The sequence below is a fragment of the Poecilia reticulata genome, linkage group LG20 (assembly GCF_000633615.1).
Source record: "Poecilia reticulata strain Guanapo linkage group LG20, Guppy_female_1.0+MT, whole genome shotgun sequence".
Classification (NCBI taxonomy): Eukaryota; Metazoa; Chordata; class Actinopteri; order Cyprinodontiformes; family Poeciliidae; genus Poecilia; species Poecilia reticulata.
The window spans coordinates 8,713,282-8,727,331 of NC_024350.1; the positions used below are offsets into that span (position 1 = coordinate 8,713,282).

Here is a 14,050-nt window from a genome sequence, read left to right on the forward strand (position 1 = left end):
AAACAACAGTGACATTTCCATTTTTTGAGTGTTCCTCCACTTCTATGTACTCAGCCTTAGTTGTTTACATTCAAATTTACCCTCAGTAGGTCACAAGATGGCTTCGGCATTTGAAATAACAACAGACAAAAATAGCGACCTTCTGCATTTTATAGTGTTCTGTGAGAAATATTTATTTTTTAAATCCTTTTTAATTAATTAAACTCAATAGTTCATCTTTTTAAGTCATGAGTGGTTTTATTGTGTCAGTGACACTTTTTTGTGTTTTTTTCCTGTTAAAATTGAGGTCTTTCTATTCCACAGTTGTCTTGCTCTTTATGTGGAGGGTGGTAGCATAAAAGAGAAAAAACAATGCTATTGTCTTTTGATAGCCAACGTTTACTAATTATGATTGTTTGATATGCCCAACTTGTCAGTATTGTATTGAAGGGAACAGAATTGAATTTACATCTGAATCTGATAACATTAATTTAGGTTCTATTTAATTAATTTGCATTTAAGATTGCTAACTTTAAAATCTATTTGTATTTTATATGTACTTTTGTGTGTTAATTATAACTCACTATGCTGAATGGATCGAAAATGCATTTTATAAGTTAATCAACTATCCATGCCTGCAGTATAAATTAACGTATAGAACATCTTAAATTTGGATAGTAATATTTGTGTTTGTGTGTGAGCTGTTTCTCGGGGGCATCACTATTACAAGAAGGTAAAAATAACAGCATCTCCCATATTCCAAAATATCGGAAAGCTAAAAGGTGAACTGATTCACCTTTGTCCCATGAGATAAGCTCACATTAGTATGATTCAACATTCAGCCACGACATTGACCCTCAATGTGTGCTCAATGCTTTCAGCTTTTTGCAAACCTAATACTGCAACATTTCAATCTAATTGTATCTTTGGCCCACACAAATAACCTGACTAGAGAAAAAGCAATATTTGGCAAATTGTTTCTGAAAGATATCCACGTTGTTCTGAGATATTCAATAAATGCTGGTCTGCTGTGTGTGAGGCAGAATAATTATCAATTTCCATGTCATTAGGATATTAGGAACGGTAGCAGGAAAACATAATATAAGTAACATTGGGTAAATTTAATTTTAAATCCAAGACTTCTATGTTGACTGCAATCAGGAGAATAAGATTACATCCATGAGAATTGGCAGGCATCCTCGATTATTGTGTAAAATGGGAAAAAGTCAGTGGTGCTGCAAACTGTACACATAAACAAATCAAAACTGAAACACAAAAGAAAAAGACAGCAGAGTGGCAGACTGTATTTTCAAATGATTAATGTTTTCAGCATTATGAATTGCATTGTATCCAATTACACCACGTACCATGACTAATGCTACTGAAATTCAATCCAGGATTATATTTATACCTAGTGCAAAACAAGCCAGTTTTTTCATTACAGAACTTAAGACATTGCCATTATTATCTACCTTCTACTAAATATCTAATCGAAGGAATTGTATTTTACCTTAGCAGGATCTGATATGCCAATCATACTAGACAGATGCTGAACTCTACAAGTACTTAGGTGTAAACATTTGTGACATGTAGCATCGCCTGAGACAAGCCCAGAACAAATTATATTTTAACATAGCAATAACACAAATTATAATTTAATATATCCATAACATATAGTAGAAATCCTGGGCCTATTGGCTGGCTCTGTGTACAATCCTTTACTTGGTTGTTATCAACTTGAGTAAAGGATTAAGAAAAATGCAGCATTTTGTTAAATAAAATCATTACAACAGTTTATGTTTATTAAAAAATTATTTTTAAAAGAGTTTGAACTTGCTGTCCACATTTAAACCCCCAGAAACTCTGCTCACGTAGTGCCTCATAAACGGTGCAGACTCCTCATCAGTTCCTGATCCAATGGTCCCATTTCTCCACGTTGAATGACGTTCTGATGTTCTTGCTGTAGATTCTGGGGGTGTGTATAAGTGAGTTAATGTCTCGCTCACTCTTAGCATACAGTCAGGTACAGGAGGTGACTGGCAGTGGCCTCATTTCTGAATAAATGACAGAGTTGGTCTTGTTCATTATTTGGATGCAGTGTAAAACATTTGAAAGTGCTTTAACCTGTAAATGAAAGTTCACCTGCTGCCTTGAAAATGCAAATTAAGTAAACAAGAAAATTATATTGTTTAAACTCAAAAATTAAAGTGCATGCAGCTGATTTAGCAAGAGACAAATTGTCTAAACATTGTTTTTTAAGTTCATTAATCTTGAATTGGGTTTTAATTTAATGCTGCAAATTAAATAAAATAACTATTTCACAATATGCAAAAAAAACTTCTCTCACCAAGTTAAAGAGCACACACTTCTCTATTATTTTTACTCACAATATCAAGTTAAAATAAATATATATTTTACTTTAGAACAATTTAAATTCTTGTTTCAAATTGCATTACATTTTCTGATCTGATGTGTCTCTCTCGCAGCCAGCTTAAACAAAATGTACTCTACAATTCAGCCGTGGTAATACCCAGGAATTAGAGGCTTTTCGGACCATTAGTTGGAGAGCTGGTCAGTAGTCAGTCCGTTAGAGTTGGGAGGTGTTAGGGGCGTGGCTGATTACTGTATATTAACACTACTTTGAAATGCCTTGTTGCTGAAAGGTGCTATATGAATAAAATTTGATTGATTAATTTGATATATTTTCTTCAGCTATTCAGAGGTGGACTTGCATTGTCCTGCTGCAGAACCAAAGTTGGCTTTAGCTTGAGGTCAGCAACAGTTGGCCGGGCATTCTCCTTCAGGATGTTTGGTAGGCAGCAGAATGGTTCCAATTATTAGAGCAAGTCTTCCTGGTCCTGAAGCAGCAAAACAGCCCCAGACCATCAAACTACCACCACCATGTTTTACTGTTAATATGATTTTTCTGACATGTGGAGATACTTTTATTTCAGATGTGATGGAATAACAGCAAAGAGTTCAAGTTTGGAACACAGAATATTTTCCGTGTTCCAAACAGTACTATGTCTGTAATTCTTGTCTGGGCATTTGGAAGATTGCCTTTGCTCTGACTGATGTATTGTTGTTGCTTATTGTTTTAATACTCGTTGCTGTCTTTCTCATTGCCTCAGCTTCCACTGCTAAATGTAGCAGCAACAAAGTCTGAACTAGCGATGCACTGGATTGAGTCACTTACAACCATATGGTGTTTTTTTAAACATTATTTATTATTTGCTGTAAAATTGTTATTAGAGGTGTGCCGATCGATCGGCCACCGATCATAATCTGCCGATTTCCGTGAAAAAGTGCATGATCGGTGATCGGCGATCATTGGCTCTTGTTGCCGATACCGATCACCTGCATCTCATTTCGCAACCTGCCTGTGCAGCTGGTCTCCTTTTTCCTTCACTCTGCGCAAACGAGCAGCAACAAATCCTAAGTGATGTGGAACTATAACGCACTGAGTGAATGAGGAAGTTTGCGTGTTGCGGCGGAAAATTGAAGCATGTCAAAATGCATCAACACAACGAAGCTAATACGACATAAAACCAATGCCATACATCGAGGCTCACTGCAGTAAAAAAGACATATGGAGGATCAGATAGCAGGTAAAGCAGCGCACAGCTACAAACACTCACCCGGATTAGCATGACGGTCAGAAAGCTAAACAAATTACCCGCAAAATTATTTAAGTCTTCGAGCTGCGATGTAAGACGCTGGTTCTGCTCTCGCTGTTGAACCGCTGCTACGGGCTACAGGTAGTAATATTTGACAGACGGAGCGCCGCTTCTGCTCCACCTGGTAGTGACTCTCAMACCGAACSTCTGYTTAAAGCTGCAGCATCTAACYTAAWWWWWTWYWTTTTACATACGTATTAAAACTTTCGCTGTCCTAACATGAGACAGATAATCTCTAAAAAAATACTCGATCTCCTCCCTGCTCTGCATAATTACTCCGCTCAGTCAGAAACAGCCACTCAGAACTAGCAGTAATCAGTTAGCCGCCATGCTAACAGGAAGTTTTCATTCAGTAACTCAGGATTGTTTATTGTAATGGATCCTGTATTTGCCTTTGAATGTTAAGTTTTATATTTGAATTTTTTGGTAATGTTGAGAGGTTTTATTTTGACTCTTTGCATTATTTAGCCTCTTCAAAGCCTCCATATGTTATCAGTCTGTTAAAGATAGTATTACCGATATCAGTACAATTTGCAGAATGCTTGTTTTGTTCTTGGAAAAAGTTATTAAAAGCAAGTTTTTGTCTAAATTAAGGTGAATTCATGGTTCCTTTTTCCACATAATGTAACCGGTAGTGTTTATGATTAAAAAAATAATAATTATGTAATGGGTATCGGTGATCATGGGTGATCGGAATCGGCAGGAAAAAACCTGATCGGCACATCTCTAGTTGTTATGGATTTCAGCATGCTTTATCTTAATATGTCTGATAAATTCGAAAACAAGTGATAAACGCATTGTTCAGCATTAGTAGGATTAATGACACCAATAGGATTACAATTATGATTTATGGCATCAAATTGGTTTTTAATTCCTTTACTATTTTGATACGGGACACACACTGGGCTAATAATGTGTTCAGTCAGCTCTAACACCAACCTCATGGTGCGTTCACACTGCAGCCTGAAGTGACCCAATTCTGATTTTTTTGATGTAATGCGACCTGTATCCGATCTTTTCATGGCAGTGTGAACAGCACAGGTCAGATTCTTTTACGAATGTGACCCACATCCGATACGTATCCTAGTCAAATGCGACCCTAACGCTCAGGTTGCATTAATCCGAACTGAACGTCACTGATTCTCAACAAATCTCACTATTCTACACGCAAGCGGGAAGAAAAACAACAACCATGACGGACTATATGAGGATTAAGTTGTTAACATGTTGCTCCACCTGGACAACAACTTAAAATATGTAAGCTAAGCTCCACCGTTAGCCTCCACGTTTACTTCTGCAAACACTGAGCACTTCTTCTTTTCTTCTCAGAACACTGAGAACGCTGACGCTATTGCGCCCTCTACTGCGCATGCGGGACACTTTCAGGTGGTTTGCCCGGTCACACTGCAGAACGCATACAGGTCGCAATTAGTGGCAGTGTGAACAGCTCCGGCAAAAAAATCGGAATTGCCAAAAAATCAGAATAGGGTCACTTCAAGCTGCAGTGTGAACTCACCCAGAGTAAAACTGACAGCTCTGTTGACTGTTGAGCTAAACAAAACTATTAAAGACTGCAAGAAAGGCAAATTAATCAAATAGAAGAAATCATCCAATAATTGAAATATAAAACAAGCACAGTATAAACAAAACATGCAACATGTTAGTTAATTGTGTAAATAAGAAACAAACAAGTGAGACTTAGCTGGGACTTCGAAATGTTGAATCTGGCTCTTTTTCATCAGTTCCAACAATAGCTTGCAGCTGTAGTTAAAGATGTAAAGCCTGGCTGATTAATATAGTATCCCAACCAAAGTGTAAGTGACTCTTCCCTGAAGCAGGTGGTAGCTAGAATTTCCACATTTCATGGTGACGACTACATTAAATTTGTTGTCCACAGCAACTAGAGTTGGCCTCATTGCTGCTCCGATGAGGTGACTACCACCACATAGCAAACAGTTATGCCAGGATAACTCTACAGTGGTTTAGAATAACTGATAGCCTGAAATGTTGGCTATCAGTGATGCCAAAAGACAGGTTTATAGTTGATACATTTGTGATGCCCTCTGGTGAAAAAAAAAGGAGGATGCATTTCTTTAAATGTTAATGGGGTGATGATAAGAAGCTATTTTATTTGTTGTTAACAGTACACAGGACGAAAAATTGGATTTTCGACAGCTATTGACACCTTGTTCTGCCGTGCGCATGGAGATTGAGGGCTTTCAGCAAGAGGTTTTTGTCAGAGTCGAACACTGCCAAAAATGGTCAAAAACGCTGTGTGTCCGTGTTCCCCTATCACCCCCCTCCCCCTTGTGCCTAGCAGAGGTTTTCGTATTTAAATGAAGTTGCTGAGTGCCATGCAAATGCAAATCAACTGTTGAGCACCGCCTTCTGACTCTTATTCATTTTGTAGCTAATCCTTTTTTACCTTCTGTTCACCATAAAGAAGTATGTTTGGAGAAAGAATATTAAAACTATCTTATCCATTAAAATATATATTACATGTGTGTTAGGAGCACTGAAAAACTTAGTTTTGGTTGAATTGATGATATAAAAGAAGAATATGCATGATTACATACAATAGACTTTTGTGAAACGTGATCTTACTTTGACATTCCTCCTATCTGAAGATTTATCTATATATATATTTTTTGTAAAACTTGACTTTATTACTTTTCTTAGCAGCATAGTAATTGCCACAGTCGTTCGTGTCTTCCACTATCTGCAGCTGAACAGCGCCACTGTAGCGGCCTCTCGGACTGAACAGCCAGACGCAGGGAGTTTCAAACGGGTGCAATTTAATCTCAACCTTTCTTTCCATTGACACAGTGAAAACTGTAGTATAAAACAAAAGAATACAGAACCGTTGTATAAAACCAACATATCAATATTCAGTTATGCACAAAAAAGAATACGTTATGTCCTTTAACTCGTCAATATACAGTTTCGTTTATAAACCGCGACTGTTTCTTAAATAAAGCTATAACATTTCTTATTACAAATCACAATTACATATATCTATACCTCATTCTGCTTTCTGAGGGCACTATTTTAAAGATTTTCTCCGGGTTTCTTTATAATGTACCGTTGTCTCATCTCGCAGGGTGTTGCTAGGTAACCACAGAAAAAACAAAGAAAAAAATCTACCGTTCTTTAAAATTAATGCATAAATTAACCACTAGGAGTCACTGTTGGCCCAATGAACAAGGGGAATTTTCCAATTAAGCTGTTATTTACACTCCCACCAAATCCTGTTACAATGAATGAAAAAAGTAATACATAAACAGTAAATGAATTGAACAGGATTTTTTTAACTCTACTAAATAATGTAGACTAAATATGTTTGCATAAAATTACCATGAAATAAATAATCTGTACAAAAGTTGTTCATCTTTTCTCATTAATTTTCCAAAAGAACTAAATTCTGAATTGGCCTCTCAATAATTGAAGGTTTAGAAGAATTTGACTTTCGTTCACCGACTTGAACTTTGGCTCGACGGACCCATCCATCACTGCCTTGAACAGTGTCAACCACTCATCCTAGTTGCCACTGATTTCTTGGAAGGTTATCGTCTTTGATAATGACAATGTCCTCCTTCTTGAGATTGCGTTGAGTTGAGTGCCATTTCTGTCTCATGGAAATGTTCATCAAATATTCCTTTTTCCAGCGACTCCAGAATTGTTCAATGAGATACTGCACTCTCCTCCACCNCCTATCACCCCCCTCCCCCTTGTGCCTAGCAGAGGTTTTCGTATTTAAATGAAGTTGCTGAGTGCCATGCAAATGCAAATCAACTGTTGAGCACCTCCTTTTGACTCTTATTCATTTTGTAGCTAATCCTTTTTTACCTTCTGTTCACCATAAAGAAGTATGTTTGGAGAAAGAATATTAAAACTATCTTATCCATTAAAATATATATTACATGTGTGTTAGGAGCACTGAAAAACTTAGTTTTGGTTGAATTGATGATATAAAAGAAGAATATGCATGATTACATACAATAGACTTTTGTGAAACGTGATCTTACTTTGACATTCCTCCTATCTGAAGATTTATCTATATATATATTTTTTGTAAAACTTGACTTTATTACTTTTCTTAGCAGCATAGTAATTGCCACAGTCGTTCGTGTCTTCCACTATCTGCAGCTGAACAGCGCCACTGTAGCGGCCTCTCGGACTGAACAGCCAGACGCAGGGAGTTTCAAACGGGTGCAATTTAATCTCAACCTTTCTTTCCATTGACACAGTGAAAACTGTAGTATAAAACAAAAGAATACAGAACCGTTGTATAAAACCAACATATCAATATTCAGTTATGCACAAAAAAGAATACGTTATGTCCTTTAACTCGTCAATATACAGTTTCGTTTATAAACCGCGACTGTTTCTTAAATAAAGCTATAACATTTCTTATTACAAATCACAATTACATATATCTATACCTCATTCTGCTTTCTGAGGGCACTATTTTAAAGATTTTCTCCGGGTTTCTTTATAATGTACCGTTGTCTCATCTCGCAGGGTGTTGCTAGGTAACCACAGAAAAAACAAAGAAAAAAATCTACCGTTCTTTAAAATTAATGCATAAATTAACCACTAGGAGTCACTGTTGGCCCAATGAACAAGGGGAATTTTCCAATTAAGCTGTTATTTACACTCCCACCAAATCCTGTTACAATGAATGAAAAAAGTAATACATAAACAGTAAATGAATTGAACAGGATTTTTTTAACTCTACTAAATAATGTAGACTAAATATGTTTGCATAAAATTACCATGAAATAAATAATCTGTACAAAAGTTGTTCATCTTTTCTCATTAATTTTCCAAAAGAACTAAATTCTGAATTGGCCTCTCAATAATTGAAGGTTTAGAAGAATTTGACTTTCGTTCACCGACTTGAACTTTGGCTCGACGGACCCATCCATCACTGCCTTGAACAGTGTCAACCACTCATCCTAGTTGCCACTGATTTCTTGGAAGGTTATCGTCTTTGATAATGACAATGTCCTCCTTCTTGAGATTGCGTTGAGTTGAGTGCCATTTCTGTCTCATGGAAATGTTCATCAAATATTCCTTTTTCCAGCGACTCCAGAATTGTTCAATGAGATACTGCACTCTCCTCCACCTCTTTGTGGCATATATAGGTCCTCTTTGACAAACACTCCAGGGGGAGGGAGAGCAACCTTAGATTTCATCATAATGAGATGATTTGGTGTTATGGGCTCCAATGCTTGAGGATCATTGATTCCATTCACTGTTAATGGGCGGCTATTGACAATAGCCATGGCTTCATATAACAATATACTGAGGGATGCGTCATCAAGTCGGCCTGAGCACTGTGCGAAGGTAGCATTCAATACATTTCTGATGGTTCTTATTTGCCTTTCCCATACACCACCTGCATGACTGGCAGAGGGGGAATTGAAAACAAATTCACACTGTTTATCCGCCAAGAAAACTTCTAAAAACTTAGTGTCACATTGTTTCAGTGCTTGTGTGAACTCGTTCCTGGCACCAACAAAATTAGTGCCTTGATCACAGTACAGTTGTCTTACAGCTCCTCTAATACTAATAAAGCATCTCAGTGCATTTATGAATGAGTCAGATGGCAAATCTTCGAGCATTTCGATATGGACAGCTCTAGAGTAGAGACATGTGAAAATTAGGCCATATCTTTTGTACTCTTTGCGGGCTTTCTTCACAATGAAAGGGCCAAAACAGTCCATGCCACTATATGTGAAGGGTGCAGAGGATTCAACACRTTCTTYAGGAAGGTCMGCCATTCTCTGCTTTTCCGTTGGCCGCCTAAGTTTTCTGCAAAACACACAATCGCGTATCAGCTTGGCTACCAACTTGCTCCCACCAATGATCCAGAATCCATTGGTCCTGAATTCCATTTGTGTCTGGCCTCGACCCTGATGGCATGTCTGAGCATGGTAGTGTGACACAATCAGGTTAGTAATATGACTGTTATTTGGTAGCATTACTGGGTGTTTGACTTTAAAACAGAAATATGACTGCTTCAATCTCCCTCCCACGCGGAGAAGCTCTTCAGACCAGATGGGATCAAGTCTAAAAAGGGTGCTGGTGTTTGGAAGTTTCTTTTCACCTTCTAGTATCTTTATCTCATTTGGGAAGGTTTGTTGTTGAACAATCTTAATCACAGTTTCAGCTGCTCTTTGTACTTCTTCAACAGTCACATGTTCGCTATTTTGTTGCTTTGAGCCTAGTCTTTTGATTCTTGCAATCACCTTCAGAAGTGTTGTCCAAGAGGAAAACCGATTCAGGCATTCGAGGATGTCATTACTGCTTTTGACTTCAGTTACAAGTACCTGAATTGTCTTTACTTCAAGATCACCGACAAGCAATTCTGTTGGAGTGTTGAGTGTTAAGTGTAACTCATGCTGCCAAAGAAATTTTGGTCCTTGCAACCAGTTTGTTGAATGAATATCAGAAGCGCATAGACCTCTGGATGCATAATCGGCTGGATTTTCTGAGGTTTCAACATAATGCCACTGATTAGGATTACTGTTATCTCTAATCAGTTGAACACGGTTGGTAACAAATATGTGGAACCTGCGAGCATAATTATTGATGTACCCTAGTACAACTTGTGAGTCAGTCCAGAAATATTCTTGATCAATCTTCATATCAAGTTCACATCTTAGCATAACACTGACTTTTGTAGAAACCACTGCTGCTGCAAGTTCTAATCTTGGGATACTTGTGATCTTTGAAGGAGCAACTCTTGCCTTTGCTATCACRAGACTGCAGTGGACTTCACCCTTGTCATTTATGTACCTCAGGTAAGAACATGCACMATATCCTACACAACTGGCRTCTGAAAAATGGTGCAGCTCTACTCGGACAACATTGTGGAAGTCAGCAGGATGATAACATCTCGGAATTGAGATCTCTTTCAGTCTCTGCAGATCATTTATCCATTTCTCCCACCGTGGCTTTATATCTTCTGGGAGAGAATCGTCCCACCCTATGCCTCTGTGACAAAGCTCTTGAAGAATAAGTTTTCCACTAAGGGTGAATGGAGCAATGAATCCAAGAGGATCATAAAGTGAAGCAATGATTGACAAGCAGCTGCGACGGGTAGAAGGTTGATCCTTTAAGGCGATGTTAAAAATGAAGGTGTCATTTTTTGTCAACCATTGAATGCCAAGTGCACGCTCCGAGGAGGCTGGATCCAAACCATGGGGCTTGATGGCTGTTGTTACGTCTGAAGGACCCAAGCAGGCGAGAGCAGCTTCCTTGTTTGATTTGAATTTGTGAAGCCGTAAGCCTCCCTTTTTACACAACTCTTGTGACTCAATGATTAGTTTCTTGGCTTCCTCTACTGATGGTACACTAACTAAGCCGTCATCCACATAAAAGTTTTTCTCAATAAATGTGGCTGCTTGAGGATAGTTAGTCTTGTGCTGCTGTGCTAGATGCTTTAGCCCAAAATTGGCACATCCTGGAGATGAAGCAGCTCCAAAGAGATGAACTGCCATCCTGTACCCCTGTGGTTCTTTCTCCAAATTTCCTCCTTTCCACCAGAGGAATTTAAGATAATTTCTGGATTCAGGAGTGACAGAAAATTGGTAAAACATCCTTTCTATGTCACAAATTATTGCTATGGTCTCTTTCCTGAAGCGACATATCACTCCTAACAAAGGATTGATTAAATCAGGCCCATGATTGATTAAATCATGGTGTCATTAAGCGAAACACCATGGAATTTGGCTGAACAGTCAAAAACAACTCAGCTTATCTGGCTTCCTGGGATGGTAGATGCCATGATGTGGAAGGTACCACTCTGTTTCTCCCTCAGATGTTGAAGGGGCAGGMTCTGCATCACCCTTATTTATGGTTTCTTCCATGAATGTTTTGTATTGCTCGTAGTATTGTTTGTTGGCCCTTAATTTCCTCTTAAGACACTGCAGGCGAACTTGGGCTAGTCTTTTGTTGTTTGGTAGGTTAGGCAGACTGCTGCCTTTGAAAGGGAGAGGCATTTCGTAATGCCCGTCATCTTTGTGTGATGTTGTTACTGAGAAACTATAAAATTAATATCATCTTGAGACACATATTTATCTTCATAGCTTCTCTCCATGAAATCCGATTCTAAGACCTTTAAAATGTCAGTCGTCGATGTGATTGCTAGCTCCTTTACTGTGAGCCCATGCACAAAGCTTTGACTTCCTTGTCTGTGGGGGTTTGATGAGCCTATTATACTCCATCCTAGTTCTGATCTTTGTGCAAAGTGTTGGTTTTTGTCACCTGTTATGACTTCTAGTGGAGCTATGGCAGCTGGACAGTCATATCCAATGAGAAGCCCTACATCACAGTCTTGAATGGGTGGTAACTTATCTGCCAAGCTTCTGAGATGAGGCCACATCAATGCAGTTTCTTTTGTTGGGACATAAGACTTGTCTACTGGGATGAAGTCTCTGCTGTAAGCTTGGGGCAGTTGGATGTAACTCTCTGAGTTAAGTCCTCGAACTTGTAGACCATGAACACTCTTGCTGGAAATAATTGTGTCGACAGCAGTCATAGTACTGAGTTTCAATTTTGTTGGATAGAAATCCACATTCAGTCTGTCAATGACATCTTCTAACATGTCATTGACATGTCAATTGAATATTGACAGCAGACAAAATCCATGTCTGCTGTCAAGCACTGATTTAATGTGTTTATACTCAAGCCCAAGCTCGAAATAAAAATCTATATATCTACCCCATGGGTGGGTGTCCTCCATCACTGTGATTAGGTCGTTATGTACTGATGTCGGGATCTCGAGATAATAAGTCGGGATTTCTTTCCTTTTTTTGCCCTCCATGTCCCCTTAGGGGCTCCGTAACAAATATACAACTCAAAATTGACAAACATTTCTCACATTTAAAAAAGAAATCAGTGACCAATATAGCCACCCTTCTTTTCAATAACAGTCATAAGCCTTCCACTCATGGAGTCTGCCAGTTTCTTGATCTGTTGACGATCAACTTTTTGTGCAGCAGCAACCACAGCCTCCCAGACACTGTTCAGAGATGTGAACTGTTTAAGAGCCCACAAGTTCTCAATGGGGTTTAGGGCTGGTGAGGAAGGGGGCCACTTCATTGTTTTTTCACCTTTAAGGCCTTTACTGGCCAGACACATAGTGGAGTACTGTGATGCATGTGATGGAGCATGTCCTGCATAAAAATCATCCATCCATCCATCTTCTGTACACCCTTGTCCGTAGTGGGGTCAGGAGGTGTGCTGGTGCCTATCTCCAGCGAACATTTCGGGCAAGAGGTAAGGTACAACCTGGACAGGTCACAGTCCATTGCAGGGCACATACACACACACCTAAGTTATAGGTGTGCTTATAACTGTTATTGAAAAGAAGGGTAACTATATTGGTCTAAATTTTCCTAAGGAGAATTTAGACCAATTAACCTGACAGTCATGTTTTTTTACTGAGCAAGGAAGCTGGAGTACCCCAAGAGAACCCAGGCATGCACAGGGAGAACATGCAAACTCCATGCAGAAAGACCACAGGCCAGGAATCAAACCCAGGACCTTGTTGCTGCAAGGCAACAATGCTACCAACTTCACTACTGTGCTACTGTGCAGCCCCTGATGATCTAACTGTGAATATTCATGAGGTTCTGCTTACACAAGCTGCCACAGGGAGCCTGTGGTGATACACAGATTACATACAAAATCAAGTTTATGTGTGTTAAATGGATATTTTTTTTTTTTTGCTTTTTATTTATTATCATTATTATTATTATGAGTAGTATTTATTTATTTTGCATTTTTAGGGGTAATGGACCAGTAGAAATCATTCTACATTTGTTTTTATTTTATCAAAATTAGTAGGATACCACTCCTGTCTTGTTAGTACAAAATGGCCTTCCAGTGTGTCAGGTTGTGTCTTCCCCATTTATTTTGTTAGTCTTTTCTTTTATTTTTGTTTCGAATGGGTTTTTTATCATGGATTGAACCGTTGTTCCGCCTGGTGTCCACCAGATGACACCTGCATGCAGAACCCCTGAGAAGCTGCTGGGTTCAACCCGTACTCACACCTGCGGCTCGTTTAGGAGGCGTGGACTACTGATATAAGCAGCAGCACCTCTTTGTCTCATCGCCTGAGTGTTTGCTTACCTCGGTAACATTCGTTCCAGAAATAGGCCTTCTGTGATCTGCTCCAGTCTAACCCCTTGTTGTCTTCCTCGTCAGATTATCCTGCCGCCTCCTCGTTGCTCTGGTGTGATCCATTGTCGCTGGGTTCTGAGTGAGTGTGCCTATTCCCCCTTCGTGGATCACCTACCTCCTGTGTGTTTCCCCGACGCTGTCGGTGTTACCGGCCAGACGCTACCCCTCGTGTGTACCTACCTCCTGTGTCCTCCCTCGAC

General features: G+C 39.0%; 2 protein-coding genes across 3 annotated transcripts in view; one reads left to right on the plus strand and one right to left on the minus strand.

The window, feature by feature from the left end:
* Positions 1–6,452: 6,452 nt before the first annotated feature.
* On the minus strand, positions 6,453–13,125 carry LOC103482394 (uncharacterized). 2 transcript variants are annotated; one of them, XM_008438521.2, is made up of 2 exons: positions 8,766–13,125; positions 6,453–7,344 (listed from the first exon to the last, which is right to left on the minus strand). In XM_008438521.2, the coding sequence occupies exons 1-2, from the start codon at positions 11,261–11,263 to the stop codon at positions 7,302–7,304; spliced, it is 2,541 nt and encodes an 846-aa protein (XP_008436743.1). In that variant the 5' UTR covers positions 11,264–13,125; the 3' UTR covers positions 6,453–7,301. The 2 variants fall into 2 exon arrangements, 1 of the variants encoding a protein (XP_008436743.1); XR_536455.2 differs by lacking the exon at positions 6,453–7,344 and adding an exon at positions 7,772–7,909 and having other exon boundaries at positions 8,099–13,125.
* The window catches only part of LOC108165682 (uncharacterized), a 4,086-nt gene continuing 2,425 nt past the window's right edge, over positions 12,390–14,050 (plus strand). Inside the window, exons 1-2 of the mRNA XM_017301765.1 lie at positions 12,390–12,393; positions 13,789–14,040. Of these exons, the coding sequence (XP_017157254.1) occupies positions 12,390–12,393; positions 13,789–14,040 (256 nt within the window). The remainder of the gene's footprint in view (positions 12,394–13,788; positions 14,041–14,050) is intronic.